This window comes from Coregonus clupeaformis, chromosome 13 (assembly GCF_020615455.1).
Source record: "Coregonus clupeaformis isolate EN_2021a chromosome 13, ASM2061545v1, whole genome shotgun sequence".
Classification (NCBI taxonomy): domain Eukaryota; kingdom Metazoa; phylum Chordata; class Actinopteri; order Salmoniformes; family Salmonidae; genus Coregonus; species Coregonus clupeaformis.
In genome coordinates, this window is record NC_059204.1 from 3,911,062 (window position 1) to 3,926,896 (window position 15,835).

The 15,835-nt window shown below is 44.7% G+C and overlaps 1 protein-coding gene across 1 annotated transcript in view; it reads left to right on the forward strand.

The window, feature by feature from the left end:
- Positions 1 to 15,835, forward strand: part of LOC123492144 (tubulin-specific chaperone cofactor E-like protein) — an 88,460-nt gene that overhangs the window by 49,275 nt on the left and 23,350 nt on the right. The window contains exons 12-21 of the mRNA XM_045224141.1: positions 4,788 to 4,927; positions 5,087 to 5,374; positions 5,663 to 5,800; positions 6,237 to 6,402; positions 6,496 to 6,908; positions 7,148 to 7,724; positions 8,000 to 8,610; positions 11,980 to 12,550; positions 13,053 to 13,510; positions 13,568 to 13,723. Coding sequence (XP_045080076.1) covers positions 4,788 to 4,927; positions 5,087 to 5,374; positions 5,663 to 5,800; positions 6,237 to 6,402; positions 6,496 to 6,908; positions 7,148 to 7,724; positions 8,000 to 8,610; positions 11,980 to 12,550; positions 13,053 to 13,510; positions 13,568 to 13,723 — 3,518 coding nt within the window. The remainder of the gene's footprint in view (positions 1 to 4,787; positions 4,928 to 5,086; positions 5,375 to 5,662; positions 5,801 to 6,236; positions 6,403 to 6,495; positions 6,909 to 7,147; positions 7,725 to 7,999; positions 8,611 to 11,979; positions 12,551 to 13,052; positions 13,511 to 13,567; positions 13,724 to 15,835) is intronic.

Below are 15,835 nucleotides of genomic sequence, written 5' to 3' on the forward strand. Positions count from 1 at the left end.
TGAGGCAGCAGACCTTGTGAAAATTAGTATTTGTGTCATTCTCAAAACGTTTGACCACGACTGTACACATAACATGATGCAGCCACCACTATGCTTGAAAATATGCAGAGTAGTACTCAGTAATGTGTTGTATTGGATTTGCCCCAAACATAACACTTTGTATTCTGGACCAAAAGTTAATTGGTTTACCACATTTTTTGCAGTATTACTTTAGTGCCTTGTTGCAAACAGGATGCATGTCTTGGAATAGTTTTATTCTGTACAGGCTTCCTTATTTTCACTCTGTCAATTAGGGTTAGCATTGTGAAGTAACTGCAATGCTGTTGATCCATCCTCACTTTTCTCCTATCACAGCCATTAAACTCTGTAACTGTTTTAAAGTCAACATTGGCCTCATGGTGAAATCCCTGAGCAGTTTCCTTCCTCTCCGGCAACTGAGTTAGGAAGGATGCCTGCATCTTTGTAGTGACTGGGTGTATTGATACACAATCCAAAGTAATTAATAACTTCACCATGCTCAAAGGGATATTCATTGTCTTCTTTTTATACCAACTTCTTTGCGAGTCATTGGAAAACCTCCCTGGTCTTTGTGGTTGAATCTGTGTTTGAAATGTACTGCTCGACTGTAATTACCTTACAGATAATTGTATGTGTGGGGTCCAGAGATGAGGTAGTCATTCAAAACCATGTTAAACACTATTATTGCACACAGAGTGAGTCCATGCATCTTATTATGTGAGTTGTTAAGCACATTTTTACTCCTGAACATATTTAGGCTTGCCATAACAGAAGGGTTGAATACTTATTGACTCAAGACATTTCAGCTTTTCATTTCTAATTAATTTGTTAAAAAATATATTTAAAAAATAATTCCACACTGACATTATGGGGTATTGTGTGTAGGCCAGTGACAATACATCTTAATTTAATCAATTTTAAAGTCAGGCTGTAACACAACAAAATGTGGAAAAAGTCAAGGGGTGTGAATACTTTCTAAAAGCACTGTACATATTCAAAAGCAAAAAATATACACAAATAATACATTATCTGATCAAATTGCTTTAGAAGGGGGTACGAGACAGGGATGTCTTCTCTCCCCGTTCCTGTTTGCACTGGCAATTGAACCTCTTGCAGAAATAATTAGACAGGACACAAAAATAACAGCTATCAGTATTGGTTAAAATGAATATAAGCTAAAATTATTTTGCAGACGATCTCCTGATATAACTGACTAATATTGAACTCAATGCCCCCCTTGTTAAAAATGTTTTCAGAATACTCTAAAATCTCAGGATAAAATTAACGTGGAAAAAACTGAAATAATGGCAATAGGGAAAATATAATGATCTACAGCAATCCTTTAAGTGGACCACAAAAAATATTAAATACTTAGGATGCTTAATAAGTGACATATATATATATATAAAGTACTTTATCCCATTACTCAACAACATGAAAGCCGACCTAATTATCTGGAATTATCTCCCCATAAATCTTACAGGTATAATAAACTTATTTTAGAATGGCATGGCTCCCAAAGTTTGTATATATATTTTCAGTAATACCAATTACCCCACCGAAGACATTCTTTAAAAAATGTACTTGGCCATAACAGACTTCATATGGGTAAATAAAACTCATTGAATAAATAGGAAAGTTTTACAAGGGTGGTTTTAACCTTCCAGATTTGGAATTGTATGAACTCGCCACCCAAGGCTTTTACTTGCGACATATTGTTAAATGCACTAAAGAGGAACTTTGGGTACATATTGAAGATGCGCATACTCATCCCCAGAATCTTTTCACGTTTTTGTTTTCAAAGTATGGAGCTAAGAACATTAACAACTTCATAGTTAAGAACACTATAACAACATGAAAGAAAATGAAACGGATTCTACAAGAACTAATATCACTCCCTAAAAACACACCCCTATGGAACAGTCCTTGGATAGCTTTTTAGAATTCACCGATAAATTGCCCCACATGGAAAACTAAAGGCATAGAAACTGTAAATGATGTGGTAATAGGAAATACAATGATTTCCATAACAGATTTAAAAAGCAATTTGGGACATTTTCAAATATATGCAACTTAAAAGTTTTATACCACAAAATCTCGACCTGAAAGCGTTTCGACATCAGAGCAATGTTGAGGGAATCCTATTTGAGTCAGAAAAAGATTCTCAAACGATTGGTAAAATATACAAAATCTTGCAGAGAGCCTATCCAACTGACAATCTGTTAGAAAAAATATATAAAATATTGGAACCAAGACTTAAAAATAACTGATATTGGCACAAGATGGAGGGAGTGTTGGAACATAATGAACAAAATTACAGTTACGCTTAATCCAGTATAATCAAATTAATATAATTTATTATACAAGAGACAAAATTCACAAATTCTACAGCACAATGGCAGAGTCATGTCTTAAGTGTAAAACTAACAATGACTCAATAATTCATGCCTTCTGCGAGTGCTATAAAGTCAAAAAGTTAAAGCCAGAGTTAGAAAGCTGGCTGTCAGAAGTTTTTAATCCATCTATCTGCATATTTCAAGACATGGCATATGGGGGTGCGGTGAGATACCAATGGGTTGGACAATATTATTTTTGTCACATATATTGAAGACGCTATTACTTAAATACTGCTAGTCAAATGATACTCCAATGTTAAGAGAATGGAAGAATCGAATGCTTTATTATTTAAGTAGAACTAAAACACAATTTTGAAGTCATATGGGTTAGTCTTACAAGTATTAGATACAACATTGGGTGTGTATACGATGGGAACATGTGGCCCAGCCTATAGTTTTTTTCCCCTGATAGTGGATATAACATTGAAGATCTGAAGTTGTTTCAAAGGTACAAATTCAACATATTTTATACAAGGTTTGTCTATGTTGAAAATTGGTTACAATGATAACTGTGGTTGAAATTTCACCAGTTTATGTTGATTACTTTTTTCAAATCCAATGTATTTTCCACATAGATTCCACGTCACAATATGTTGTAAAATTACTTCGAAACAATGTTGATTCAACCAGTTTGTGCCCAGGATGTTGTGTATGAAACTGTGTCTCACATTCTTAGCGAAAAGGTCAGGAGACACATGAACTAATACATTTTCAATAAATACTAATTTACATAGATCTAGTTTTATGAACGCTTTTAATTTGGTTCATCTAGAACAATGGGCATGGATATCAATAGACTGGCTTACGGGTTAAGCGAGCAGTGTGTCAAGAAGCAGTGCGGCTTAGCAGGGCCGTGTTTTGGAGGACGCATGGCTCTCGACCTTCGCCTCTCCCGAGTCCATACGGGAGTTGCAGCGATGGGACAAGACTGTAACTACCAATTGGATATCACAAAATTGGGGAGAAAAAGCGGTAAAAAGTACAACAACAAAACATATATATTCTCTGTGATCACTTTTAAAGGCAATTAAAAAAACACCTTGCAAAAAAAAAAGTACCTTGAGTTTTGGTTTTCCAAATCAGTAATTAAGTAATACCTTAACCATTCAACCCCTTTGGGACTTTCTCCAAGCGCCTTACATACACAAATCAGAGAGGACACATAAACGTTATTTTTACATTCAATTGATAACTATTCATTTAACATTCAATTACCATTCTATCAAATGCTGATTTGAATTAGGTCAGGTATTTTCCCTTAGATGGCCTTGGCTGTACATCCTGGTTCGGCAGTGGGAAGCCGGCCAAGCCAGGCACCGACCCCAGAGGGCCACAGTAAGAACCCTAGCAATTCAAGCCCACTCAATTAAAGCCATTAGTGCTCCACTGTTTACGCTCCCCTCTCTTTAGCCAACAAGACATGGCTCCCAAACAGACGTGATAATGAGCTCCCAGGCCCAGCTCCCGTCCTCCGATGAGACGCTGGAGCGTAGAGGCTTGGGTTGGGCCGCAGGGTCCATGGATTTGAGAGGGCCCAGCCCCACTGTGGTCCACTCACATGGGACCGCAAGGCGAATGTGATCCTGACACATTGTTCCTGAACGCATAATAGGGCCTTTTCAGGGCTCCTCTAACGGGCCACCGCGGTGGGGAGAAGGGGGTGGGGGTCTACCCCCAAGGGAGACATGGGAGACTGATCTTAAAGAAGTTACGTGTCGTCGTCGTCGACTGGCTGGCCGGTGCTCCCTTGCTCCCCAGTGCTCTTGTTAAATGCTCTTGTTTATGAGAGGTTGTCTCTGTGAGTGACTCTTACCCTGCTTTGGTATCAGCCTCCTAGTTGCTGGCACTGAAGTTCATGAGGTTTTGGGGGTCTATGGCTATGGAAGAATCCGAAAAACTCAATCAACAAGCCCCTCCTGAATAACTCTCATTAAATGCTTTGTCCTGAATTAACTATTCTCACTCTCATTATCCCCAGTGGACTTATTTCAATCCCCTCTCTGTCTCTTTTATCCATCTAGGATGGTCAGGCCAGGCACTCCAGTCATTCTGTTCCACCTCTTTAGCTTCTTTACTCAGAGAGAAGGTGAGTGACGTGGATCCCATTCTGATTCACGTTTTCTGTATCTTATATAGAGATATCAGAGCAAATTACTCAAGGACCACTGTCTTATAGACCGTTATGAAAGAGTGAAAGTGTTTAGAAGGCATAAGTTATTTTCCCTTTCTTTCTGGTTAAACATTGATCTTATCTTGATTGAATTCACCAAAATGTCTCAGATGACATAAGTAGTCTATATAAATGTTTGACCAGTTGTTCCCCCTTCTTTGCTAGATCTGTTACGACAATTGTCTCCCCCCTTTTTCCTTCAGCTCTTTCTCAAGAGATCATGTACCCCTATGGGCCCGTCCACCGAGATCTGGAGACACCCAAGATGGATGATGGAAGTTCCACTGAAATAATTATACTCATGCCATTCATTTTCTTTAATAACCCCTACCGCTCCATCTATGTAAGCTCCCATCTACCCTTCTTTCCTTCAATAACAGCAAATATCTCAGAGAGAAATGTTAATCCACCATCATTCACCTAACCATTAATCGTTCTTTTTATCATCAATCTGTTCATCAACAAATCAATTGGGACTGTGCCTCCCTCTCAAACTCTGCAGGTCAACAACAACGGTGTGATCTCCTTCAACGTGCAGGTGAGCCAGTTCACCCCAGAGGCCTTCCCCCTGAGTGACAGCAGATCCTTCATCGCCCCACTATGGGCAGACGTGCACAATGGTATCCGCGGAGACGTGTACTATCGCGAGAGCACAGACCCAGAGATACTGCAGCGGGCCTCACAAGACATCCGCAAGTACTTCAAGAACATGCCCACCTTCACAGCAACCTGGGTCTTCATCACAACCTGGCACCAGGTCACCTTCTACGGAGGCAGTCAGACCACCCCGGTAAAATAACCACAATCACTAATCACAGGGATTACTATGCTCCACACTCAAAACACGTTTAGGGACACGCACAAGAAAAGAGATGGTACCTGAATTGGGGTTGTACAGTATGTGGCCTTGGTGGACGATGGCCACTAATATTACCATTTATTTATTTATTTATTTTTATTTTACCTTTATTTAACTAGGCAAGTCAGTTAAGAACAAATTCTTATTTACAATGCTCTTTGATCTGTCTTTGGTCTCATATTGAACTGACCATCCCTGCACATTCTCACCTCTCTATAGGTGAACACGTTTCAGGCTGTATTGATATCAGATGGTCTGTCATGCTTTTCCATGTTCAACTATGGAGAGATCAACTGGAGCACAGGCACTGCCAGTGGAGGAGACCCTCTGACTGGTTTAGGTGGAACCACAGCACAGGTAGTCCAATCATGATAACCTACATATACCACCCCTGGCACACATCAAACCAATCACATTGCCCCATGTACCACCCCTAAAACACATCTAACCAACCAGCCAACCATGACGTCCCATATACAGTACCAGTCAAAAGTTTGGACACACCTACTCAATGAAGGGTTTTTCTTTATTTTTACATTGTAGAATAGTGAAGACATCAAAACAATGAAATAACACATATGCAATCATGTAGTAACCAAAAAGTGTTCAACAAATCAAAATACCTCCCCTAAAACATATCAGACCAATCATGAAGTCCCACCTCTGACCTCTAAAACACAGAAGACCAACCCCCCAGATATAGCTCAAATACAGCAGAACAATCTTGATGCCTCCCACCTCTAAGTAAGTGATAACCTCCTCACTTGCCTTTCCCCATCTCTCCCATTTCCAGTCAGGTTTTAATGGAGGAGACAACGGTCACTTCCTCAACCTGCCTGGGTCCCGCTCCAATGAGGTGGTTGAAATCGAGCAGACGACCAATGTTAACCTGCCTGGCCGCTGGGTCTTCCGTATAGACACTGCCCTAATAGACCCTGCCAATGGCTGCAGTTACAATGGTGGGTATAAAGTGGAACATAACAAAGACTTGGACAAATATCTAAGTTCGGGGAGACCCCATAGTCATTATGAATGTCCATATCTTCTCCTAGGGCGGTTCTATCGACGCGGCGAGATCTTCTGGCTGTCTGACCAGTGCTCCCAGCGGTGCCGCTGCCTGGACATGGACAACGAGGTGCTCTGCCAGGACGCGCCGTGCGGCCAGCTGGAAACGTGCGAGCAGCAGGAGGGTGCCTTCTACTGCCAGCCCACGCGAACCAGCACCTGCGTGGTTTTCGGTGACCCACACTACCACACCTTTGACGGCTTCCTCTACCACTTCCAGGGCACCTGCTCCTATCTGCTGGCCCGGCCCTGCTGGGAGGTGGCTGGCCTGCCCTTCTTCAGTGTGGAGGCAAAGAACGAGAACCGTGGCGTGGCCTCCGTGTCCTGGCTGAGGGACGTCACCGTGGAAATGTATGGCCACCGCGTCACCCTGCCTAAGGGCAGCCAGGGCACTGTACAGGTGAGCAGAGCAGCACTTCCCAGTAGGACAAATATGTAGGGATGTCTAGGTTTTAGGTCAGCAGGCTAACACAGATGTTGTGCTTTCGGGAGGCTAGGTACATAACAGTGGTCTGATCACATAGATTGACAGGTAAGACCAGCAGATCCTGTGTATCGCTCTATTACTTATCTAATATGGTGTTTATGTGGTACTATACTCCATAATCCACCCTGAATCTCCTACCTCTTCTCTTCCAGGTGGATGGGCTGGTGAAGACACTGCCAGTCCAACTCCAGCTGGGTGCGGTCAGAGTGTACCAGTCAGGTGTTGCCGTCGCCCTGGAGACCGACTTCGGCCTCCTGGTGACTTACGACGGGCAGCACTATGCCTCTATCTCCCTGCCCAGCTCCTACTTCAACAACACATGCGGCCTGTGTGGTAACTATAACGACGACCCTGCTGACGACCCCGTGCTGCCCGACGGCTCGCTGGCCGAGAGCGTGGTGGAGCTAGGTGGCAGCTGGCGGGCGGAGGACGCTGACTGGCGCTGCACGGATGGCTGCGCCCAGAACTGCAGTGTCTGTGACCCGTTGACCGAGGCGTTTTACTTCCGCCCGGATTACTGTGGACTCATCAACAAGACAGACGGGCCTTTCAGGGACTGCAGGGCAGTGGTGGACCCCACGGCCTTCGTCTATAGTTGTGTCTACGACATGTGTAGCAACAGGGACAACATTACCACCCTCTGTCAGGCCATCCAGGCCTATGCCTTAGCCTGCCAAGCCCTGGGGGTCACCATACGACCCTGGAGGTCACGCACCTTCTGTGGTGGGTGCTCTTCTATCCCCATATGTATCTATATGTCGGGGTAGGAATGGTTTTGTTTGGACATGAAAGGGACTCATAGCTACCTATCCTTGCTGTTTCTGTTAGATGTGGTTAATATTGCTTACTCCAAAAGCTGTCTTTATCTCTCATTCTTTCTTTCCCCCCACAATATCATAATGCAACTTACAGTAGTAATCATGTAACACATAACAGCATAACAATGTTAGGTAAATATGATCTGTAATATAACATGTCCTCTTTCTCCTTTGATTGGCTGCCAGCCCTGACATGCCCTGAGTCCAGCCACTACCAGGTGTGCACCAGTGCCTGCCCGGCCTCCTGCTCAGACCTCACCTCTCACCTGTACTGTGCCCACCCCTGCACCGAGGGCTGCCAGTGCGACCCGGGCTACGTGCTGAGTGGCAGCCGCTGTGTCCGGCACCAGGACTGCGGCTGCGAGCGTGACGGCCTATACTACCCGCTCAACTACACTTTCTGGGCGGGCCCCACAGGCGAGGGCAGAGAGTGCACCCTGCGCTGTGTTTGTGGGCCCAACGGCGAAGTCTCCTGCTTCAATGACTCGTGTAGAGAAGGCGAGGTGTGTGTGGCGGAGGTCGGCCTGTTGGGCTGTTACCCCCGCAGGGAGGGGGTGTGTTCTCTGGGCCAGAACGTTGTGACGGCCTCCTTCGACGGGGCCTCCATGCTCTTCCCGGACGACAGCTCCTACTACCTGCTGAGGTCGTGCGGCCCGACGCCAGCCAATGTGTCGGCTGTGGAGGTGAAGATGGGCCGGCGGTTGGTGAACAAGGGTCCGGCCTGGATGCGGCCAGTGGTGGTCAGGGTGGCCAACCTGGAGGCCCAGATGGGTGGATCGGACTTTGACACAGTGAAGGTCAGAATTATAGCCTGGTGCTCCAGTCTGTTTCTGCTTTAGCCAACTTTTCTCTGTGTTTGTTCATTGTCATGCAAAACATACAATATGGGACCAGGCTATTTTGGTGCTACCCCTCAGTCTGATGATTGAGAGAAATGCATGAGTCTCCAGACAGATATAGAGATCTGTAAAGATTCTATGTTGAAAATGTATTCAGAAAGTATCGGTATTGTGGGCCGCATTGTTGGTCAGTTTTCCACACCTAGGCTAACTTTACTTCTGGACTAAGAATCACTTCCAGTGGAGAAACTCCATTGAACATTATTTTACACCAGGGGTAGGCTAAATATGAGTCTGGGAAACTGGCCCTGAAGTCTAATGTGGTCATGAGATGAATACCTTTCTCATGCTCAAAGTCATTTAACTGGAATATGTAGAACAGAGATATCACAACACTACATTACAGTTATTGAAGGTTGCTGCTGGGTAAATCTATTTAAATTGAATCACTTTTTGACAGCAGCCATTTTGAGTTGAACAAAACCTTCCATACATACAGTGGGGAGAACAAGTATTTGATACACTGCCGATTTTGCAGGTTTTCCTACTTACAAAGCATGTAGAGGTCTGTAATTTTTATCATAGGTACACTTCAACTGTGAGAGACGGAATCTAAAACAAAAATCCAGAAAATCACATTGTATGATTTTTAAGTAATTAATTTGCATTTTATTGCATGACATAAGTATTTGATCACCTACCAACCAGTAAGAATTCCGGCTCTCACAGACCTGTCAATTTTTCTTTACGAAGCCCTCCTGTTCTCCACTCGTTACCTGTATAAAAGACACCTGTCCACACACTCAATCAAACAGACTCCAACCTCTCCACAATGGCCAAGACCAGAGAGCTGTGTAAGGCCATCAGGGATAAAATTGTAGACCTGCACAAGGCTGGAATGGGCTACAGGACAATAGGCAAGCAGCTTGGTGAGAAGGACAACTGGCGCAATTATTAGAAAATGGAAGAAGTTCAAGATGACGGTCAATCACCCTCGGTCTGGGGCTCCATGCAAGATCTCACCTCGTGGGGCATCAATGATCATGAGGAAGGTGAGGGATCAGCCCAGAACTACACGGCAGGACCTGGTCAATGACCTGAAGAGAGCTGGGACCACAGTCTCAAAGAAAACCATTAGTAACACAGTATGCCGTCATGGATTAAAATCCTGCAGCGCACGCAAGGTCCCCCTGCTCAAGCCAGCGCATGTCCAGGCCCGTCTGAAGTTTGCCAATGACCATCTGGATGATCCAGAGGAGGAATGGGAGAAGGTCATGTGGTCTGGTGAGACAAAAATAGAGCTTTTTGGTCTAAACTCCACTCGCCGTGTTTGGAGGAAGAAGAAGGATGAGTACAACCCCAAGAACACCATCCCAACCGTGAAGCATGGAGGTGGAAACATCATTCTTTGGGGATGCTTTTCTGCAAAGGGGACAGGACGACTGCACCGTATTGAGGGGAGGATGGATGGGGCCATATATCGCAAGATCTTGGCCAACAACCTCCTTCCCTCAGTAAGAGCATTGAAGATGGGTCGTGGCTGGGTCTTCCAGCATGACAATGACCCAAAACACACAGCCAGGGCAACTAAGGAGTGGCTCCGTAAGAAGCATCTCAAGGTCCTGGAGTGGCCTAGCCAGTCTCCAGACCTGAACGAAATAGAAAATCTTTGGAGGGAGCTGAAAGTCTGTATTGCCCAGCGACAGCCCCGAAACCTGAAGGATCTGGAGAAGGTCTGTATGGAGGAGTGGGCCAAAATCCCTGCTGCAGTGTGTGCAAACCTAGTCAAGACCTACAGGAAACGTATGATCTCTGTAATTGCAAACAAAGGTTTCTGTACCAAATATTAAGTTCTGCTTTTCTGATGTATCAAATACTTATGTCATGCAATAAAATGCAAATTAATTACTTAAAAATCATACAATGTGATTTTCTGGATTTTTGTTTTAAAAATTACAGACCTCTACATGCTTTGTAAGTAGGAAAACCTGCAAAATCGGCAGTGTATCAAATACTTGTTCTCCCCACTGTATTTGCCCATGGTAGAAGTGCTCAGAAAGGGACATTTAGGACCTGAATGCCAAAACATTCAAGAGATAAAATGTATGAAAATATGTATGCACTCATTAACTGTAAGTCGCTCTGGATAAGAGCGTCTGCTAAAATGACTAAAATGTAAAATAAAGGTGCTCAAAGTTGACCTATTTTTCATACCCCACCATGCCATTTTGTCATTACTGGAAAAGATAAATGGTTGAGATTGATTTAAAAGCTTACAAACAGGGTTGTCAAACTATTTGATAATATCTTGGACATTTATTATTATTATTTTTTTTTTTAACCTTAAACGTCAATTATCAAAAAATGCGTAAACTCTGATTTTTTTCATATTTGCGTATGTTGTATGTTACACCCTATTTAACATAATCATCTTGTGTTGTGCCCGCCATCGGTTGTGACACAACATTCTCTTTAATACAGGATGGGTGTCATGTTTTGGCTGATAAATGTACACAAATTTGAATACAATTTGAATTTCAACTTTCAAATGGTACCACAAAGATGGTTGGAGGTCCACACATCAGAGAATGTTGACTTGAATGGGAATATCTGTTATTTTAAATTATACTGTCAAACTTTCATAGGAAACCTATAGATAATAGAATAGACATTACCATTTAAGTTGACATTCGACGGTGGGTGATCCGACAGCCATCTTTGTTGTAGTAATTCGAAGTAAAAATGTCAATTCAATTTCAATGGTGTACTAGCTAAATTGCCTGAAGTTGTCTGAAGGGATAGGTCCATTCTATGAATTCTATTTGTATGATTGAAATGACACCCCCACCCTCTATTCAAGAGCATGTTGTATCAACCGATGGCAGAAAAAAAGAAAAAAAACTCATGATGTAAAGTAGTGTCTAAGCTACAACATATGCGAATATGAAAATAATCAGAATTTACACATTTTTAGATAATTGACGTTTAAGGTAAAATAATGCCATATGTGTATATATATTTCAAATAAATTATAAAACCTTTAAATTATATCAAACTCAACCATTTATCTTTTCCAGTGATAGACATGGTTGTCTCAAGGTATGGTGGGGTATGCAAAATGGTTCAAATTTGAGCACCTTTATCTCCTGAATGTTTTGGCATTCAGGTCCAAAAAGTAACTTCCTGACCACTTCTTCCATGGGCAAACATGTATGGAAAGTTTTGTTTAAATCAAAAGGGATGCTGTCAAAAAGTGATTGAATTCAAATGGATTTACCCTGCTACTACCAGTCTATGACATAATGTTATGATGTCTCTAATTTCCAGCTGAACGGTGAGCCGGTTCTACTACCTTATATCCACCCTCTGGAGACCCTGATGATCTACCGCGCCCCGGGCAACGCTACCGTGGTGGAGTCCAGCGGATTGGTCCTAGTCCGCTACACCCGCCAGGGCTTCCTCAACATCTCCCTCTCTACCCTCTTTTACAACGCCACCTGTGGCCTGTGCGGCCTCTTCAACGGAAACGCCAGCGACGACCTCCGTCTGCCCAACGGCCGTCTGGCCGAATCCCCCGAACTCTTTACCGAAGGCTGGCGGGCCATCGCCGACGACCTGACGTGTAACGGCGATTGCGACGACCTGTACCGCATGTGCACGGACCTGCGGCTCTACCAGAGCCCTTGGATGTGCGGCAACATCAACGACCCGGGGAACAGCTCCTTCCTGGCATGCCACAGCGCCGTCAACCCCTCGCCGTTCTTCCGGAACTGCCTGTACAACATGTGCGTGCGGGAGGGAAACCGCTCAGCACTCTGCTCTTCGCTGCAGGCGTATGCCTCGGCCTGTCAGGACGCCCAGGTGGGCCTTGCCGCCTGGAGGAGTGCCACCAATTGCCGTGAGTTAGTCCCCCCGCCACCACCTTGGAATGATGTTGAGTGATTGACTGACCATGTATTTTTCCTTTATGAACCAAACCTTGGATCTGCTAATTCTGAATATCCCTTTCTCTTGTTTCTGTCTCTGTTCGACCTCTGTCTTTGTCTCTCTACTTTTCTCTCGTTCTCTTTTTCTTTTTTTCACTGTCCCACTCTCTTTCTCTTTCTCTCATTTCTCTCCCCTACCCCTCTCTCTCTTTCTCTTTCTTTTTCTCTCATCTCTCTCCCCTACCCCTCTCTCTCTTTCTCTCTTACCCCACTCTCATTCCTCTCCCCTACCCCTCTCTCTTTTTCTCTCTTACCCCACTCTCATCTCTCTCCCCTACCCCTCCCTCTCTTTCTCTCTTACCCCACTCTCATCTCTCTCCCCTACCCCTCTCTTTCTCTCATCTCTCTCCCCTACCCCTCTCTCTCTCTTTCTCTCATCTCTCTCCCCTACCCCTCTCTCTCTCCTTTCTGCAGCCTTGCCCTGTCCAGAAAACAGTCACTTCGATGAGTGCACTAGCGCGTGCCAGCTGACCTGCGCCGGCCTTGACGAGCCTGACGAGCCGTGCCCACTGCCTTGCCAGGAGGGTTGCCAGTGCGAGGAGGGCTTTGCGCTGCGCGATGGCCAGTGCGTGGCGCGCAGTGACTGCGGCTGCCTCGACCTTGGCAGCCGGCAGCTGGTCACCAACCAGACCTTCTGGACCGACTGGGAGTGCAAAGAGCGCTGCTACTGCAACGGCTCGGACAACAGTGTCTACTGCACGCTGGCACCATGCCGGGAGGGCGAGTACTGCCAGGAGGGCCTTGAGGGCCTCTACTTCTGCCAGCCGCGCACCGAGGCGCTATGCGTCGCTGCCGGTTACAGCCACTTCCTGCCGTTCGGTGGTGTGCCCTTCGAGCTACAGAGCAGCTGTACCTTGAGGCTGGCTACGACGGCGTGCAGCGGTGGGGTGGTGGGGGAGGAGGATGGGGACCAGAGCCCCGCCACCCAGTCCGGGACGAGCAGCAGCGCCACCTTCCCTCGCTTCAAGCTGTCAGCCCGGAACGAGGAGAGGGACACTGGGCAGGCCATCTGGGTGAGAGGGTTCGTCTTGGAGGTCTACGGCTATGAGATTGAGGTGTCTCGGAGCTACAAACACACCATCACGGTGAGTGGATTATACCCTTTTCACACTACCTTTCCGTCCTGAAACAAACTGTACTGGCTCTGATATTTTTATTTCACATTATCCTTTGTGAAATGCTCAGTAATGCTTGGTTTGACTCGGCTAGGTTCGGTTCGACTCAGTAGTGTGAAAACGCTAGGGCACAGTCAGTCTTGTTAGACTTTATTAGTAAGAAACATCTTTGGTAAGTAATGGGAACAGGCCAAGAATCCTACCAATGCCTTTCAGAGAATCCAGTTGAAAAATGACAGGAGAAATGTGTTTTTATTATGTCTTAATTTCAATGCGTATTCATCCTTCCAATGTGAATGATGTATTGTGAAGGTCACACAGTGGTTGGACGTGTAAGGGAGAGTTATTTGCTAATCAAGCCTATAGAATAACGGCGCAAAGAGTGAATTCCTCTTTGATTGGCTCAGGGCAGATCTTATTTCAATCAACATCTTTTATCAGGCTGGATTGGGCTCAGAGGAACGGCTGACCTGAGCGACATTTGGAAAGGGTTCACAAACCAACCCAAAGATCTGAGGAAAACCACAATACACACACTCGATCCTACACACTCACACTTACACCCGCTAGATATAACACACACACACACACACAGAGGCATCATGCCCATAGGGGGCACAAGGGCACTTGCCCCATTAGATTTGTCCTGTTAAAATATATACAGTTGCTTGTGAAAGTATTCACCTCCCTCTGCATTTTTCCTATTTTGTTGCCTTACAACCTGGAATTAAAATTGATTTTTTGGGGGTTTGTTTCATTTGATTTACACAACATGCCTAACACTTTGAAGATGCAAAATATTTTTTGGGGTGAAACAAACAACAAATAAGACAAAAAAACTGAAAACGTGAGCGTGCATAACTATTCACCCCCCCAAAGTCAATACTTTGTAGAGCCACCTTTTACAGCAATTACAGCTGCAAGTCTCTAAGGGTATGTCTCTATAAGCTTGGCACATCTAGCCACTGGGATTCTTCAAGGCAAAACTGCTCCAGCTCCTTCAAGTTGGATGGGTTCCGCTGGTGTGCAGCAATCTTTATGTCATACCACAGATTCTCAATTGGATTGAGGTCTGGGCTTTGACTAGGCCATTCCAAGACATTTAAATGTTTCCCCTTAAACCTCTCGAGTGTTGCTTTAGCAGTATGCTTTTGGTCATAGTCCTGCTGGAAGGTGAAGCGTCCCAGTCTCAAATCTCTGGAAGACTGAAACAGGTTTCCCTCAAGAATTTCCCTGTATTTGCGCCATCCATCATTCCTTCAATTCTGAACAGTTTCCCAGTCCCTGCCAATTAAAAACATCCCCACAGCATGATGCTGCCACCACCATGCTTCACTGTGGGGATGGTGTTCTCGGGGTGATGAGAGGTGTTGGGTTTGTGCCAGACATAGCGTTTTCCTTGATGGCCAAAAAGCTCAATTTTGTCTCATCTGAACAGAGTACCTTCTTCCATATGTTTGGGGAGTCTCCCACAAACGTGTTTGCTAATTTCTTTCTTTAAGCAATGGCTTTTTTTTGGCCACTCTTCTGTAAAGCCCAGCTCTGTGGAGTGTATGGCTTAAAGTGGTCCTATGGACAGATACTCCAATCTCCGCTGTGGAGCTTTGCAGCTCCTTAAGGGTTATCTTTGGTCTCTTTGTTGCATTTCTGATTAATGCCCTCCTTGCCTGGTCCGTGAGTTTTGTTGGGCGGCCCTCTCTTGGCAGGTTTGTTGTGGTGCCATATTCTTTCAATTTTTTTATAATGGATTTAATGGTGCTCCGTGGGATGTTCAAAGTTTCTGATATTTTTTTATAGCCCAACCCTGATCTGTACTTCTCCACAACTTTGTCCCTGACCTGTTTGGAGAGCTCCTTGGTCTTCATGGTGCCGCTTGCTTGGTGATGCCCCTTGTTTAGTGGTGTTGCAGACTCTGGGGCCTTTCAGAACAGGTGTGTATATATACTGAGATCATGTGACACCTTAGATTTCACACAGGTGGACTTTATTTAACTAATTATGTGACTTCTGAAGGTAATTGGTTGCACCAGATCTTATTTAGGGGCTTCATCGCAAAGGGGGTGAATACATATGCACGCACCA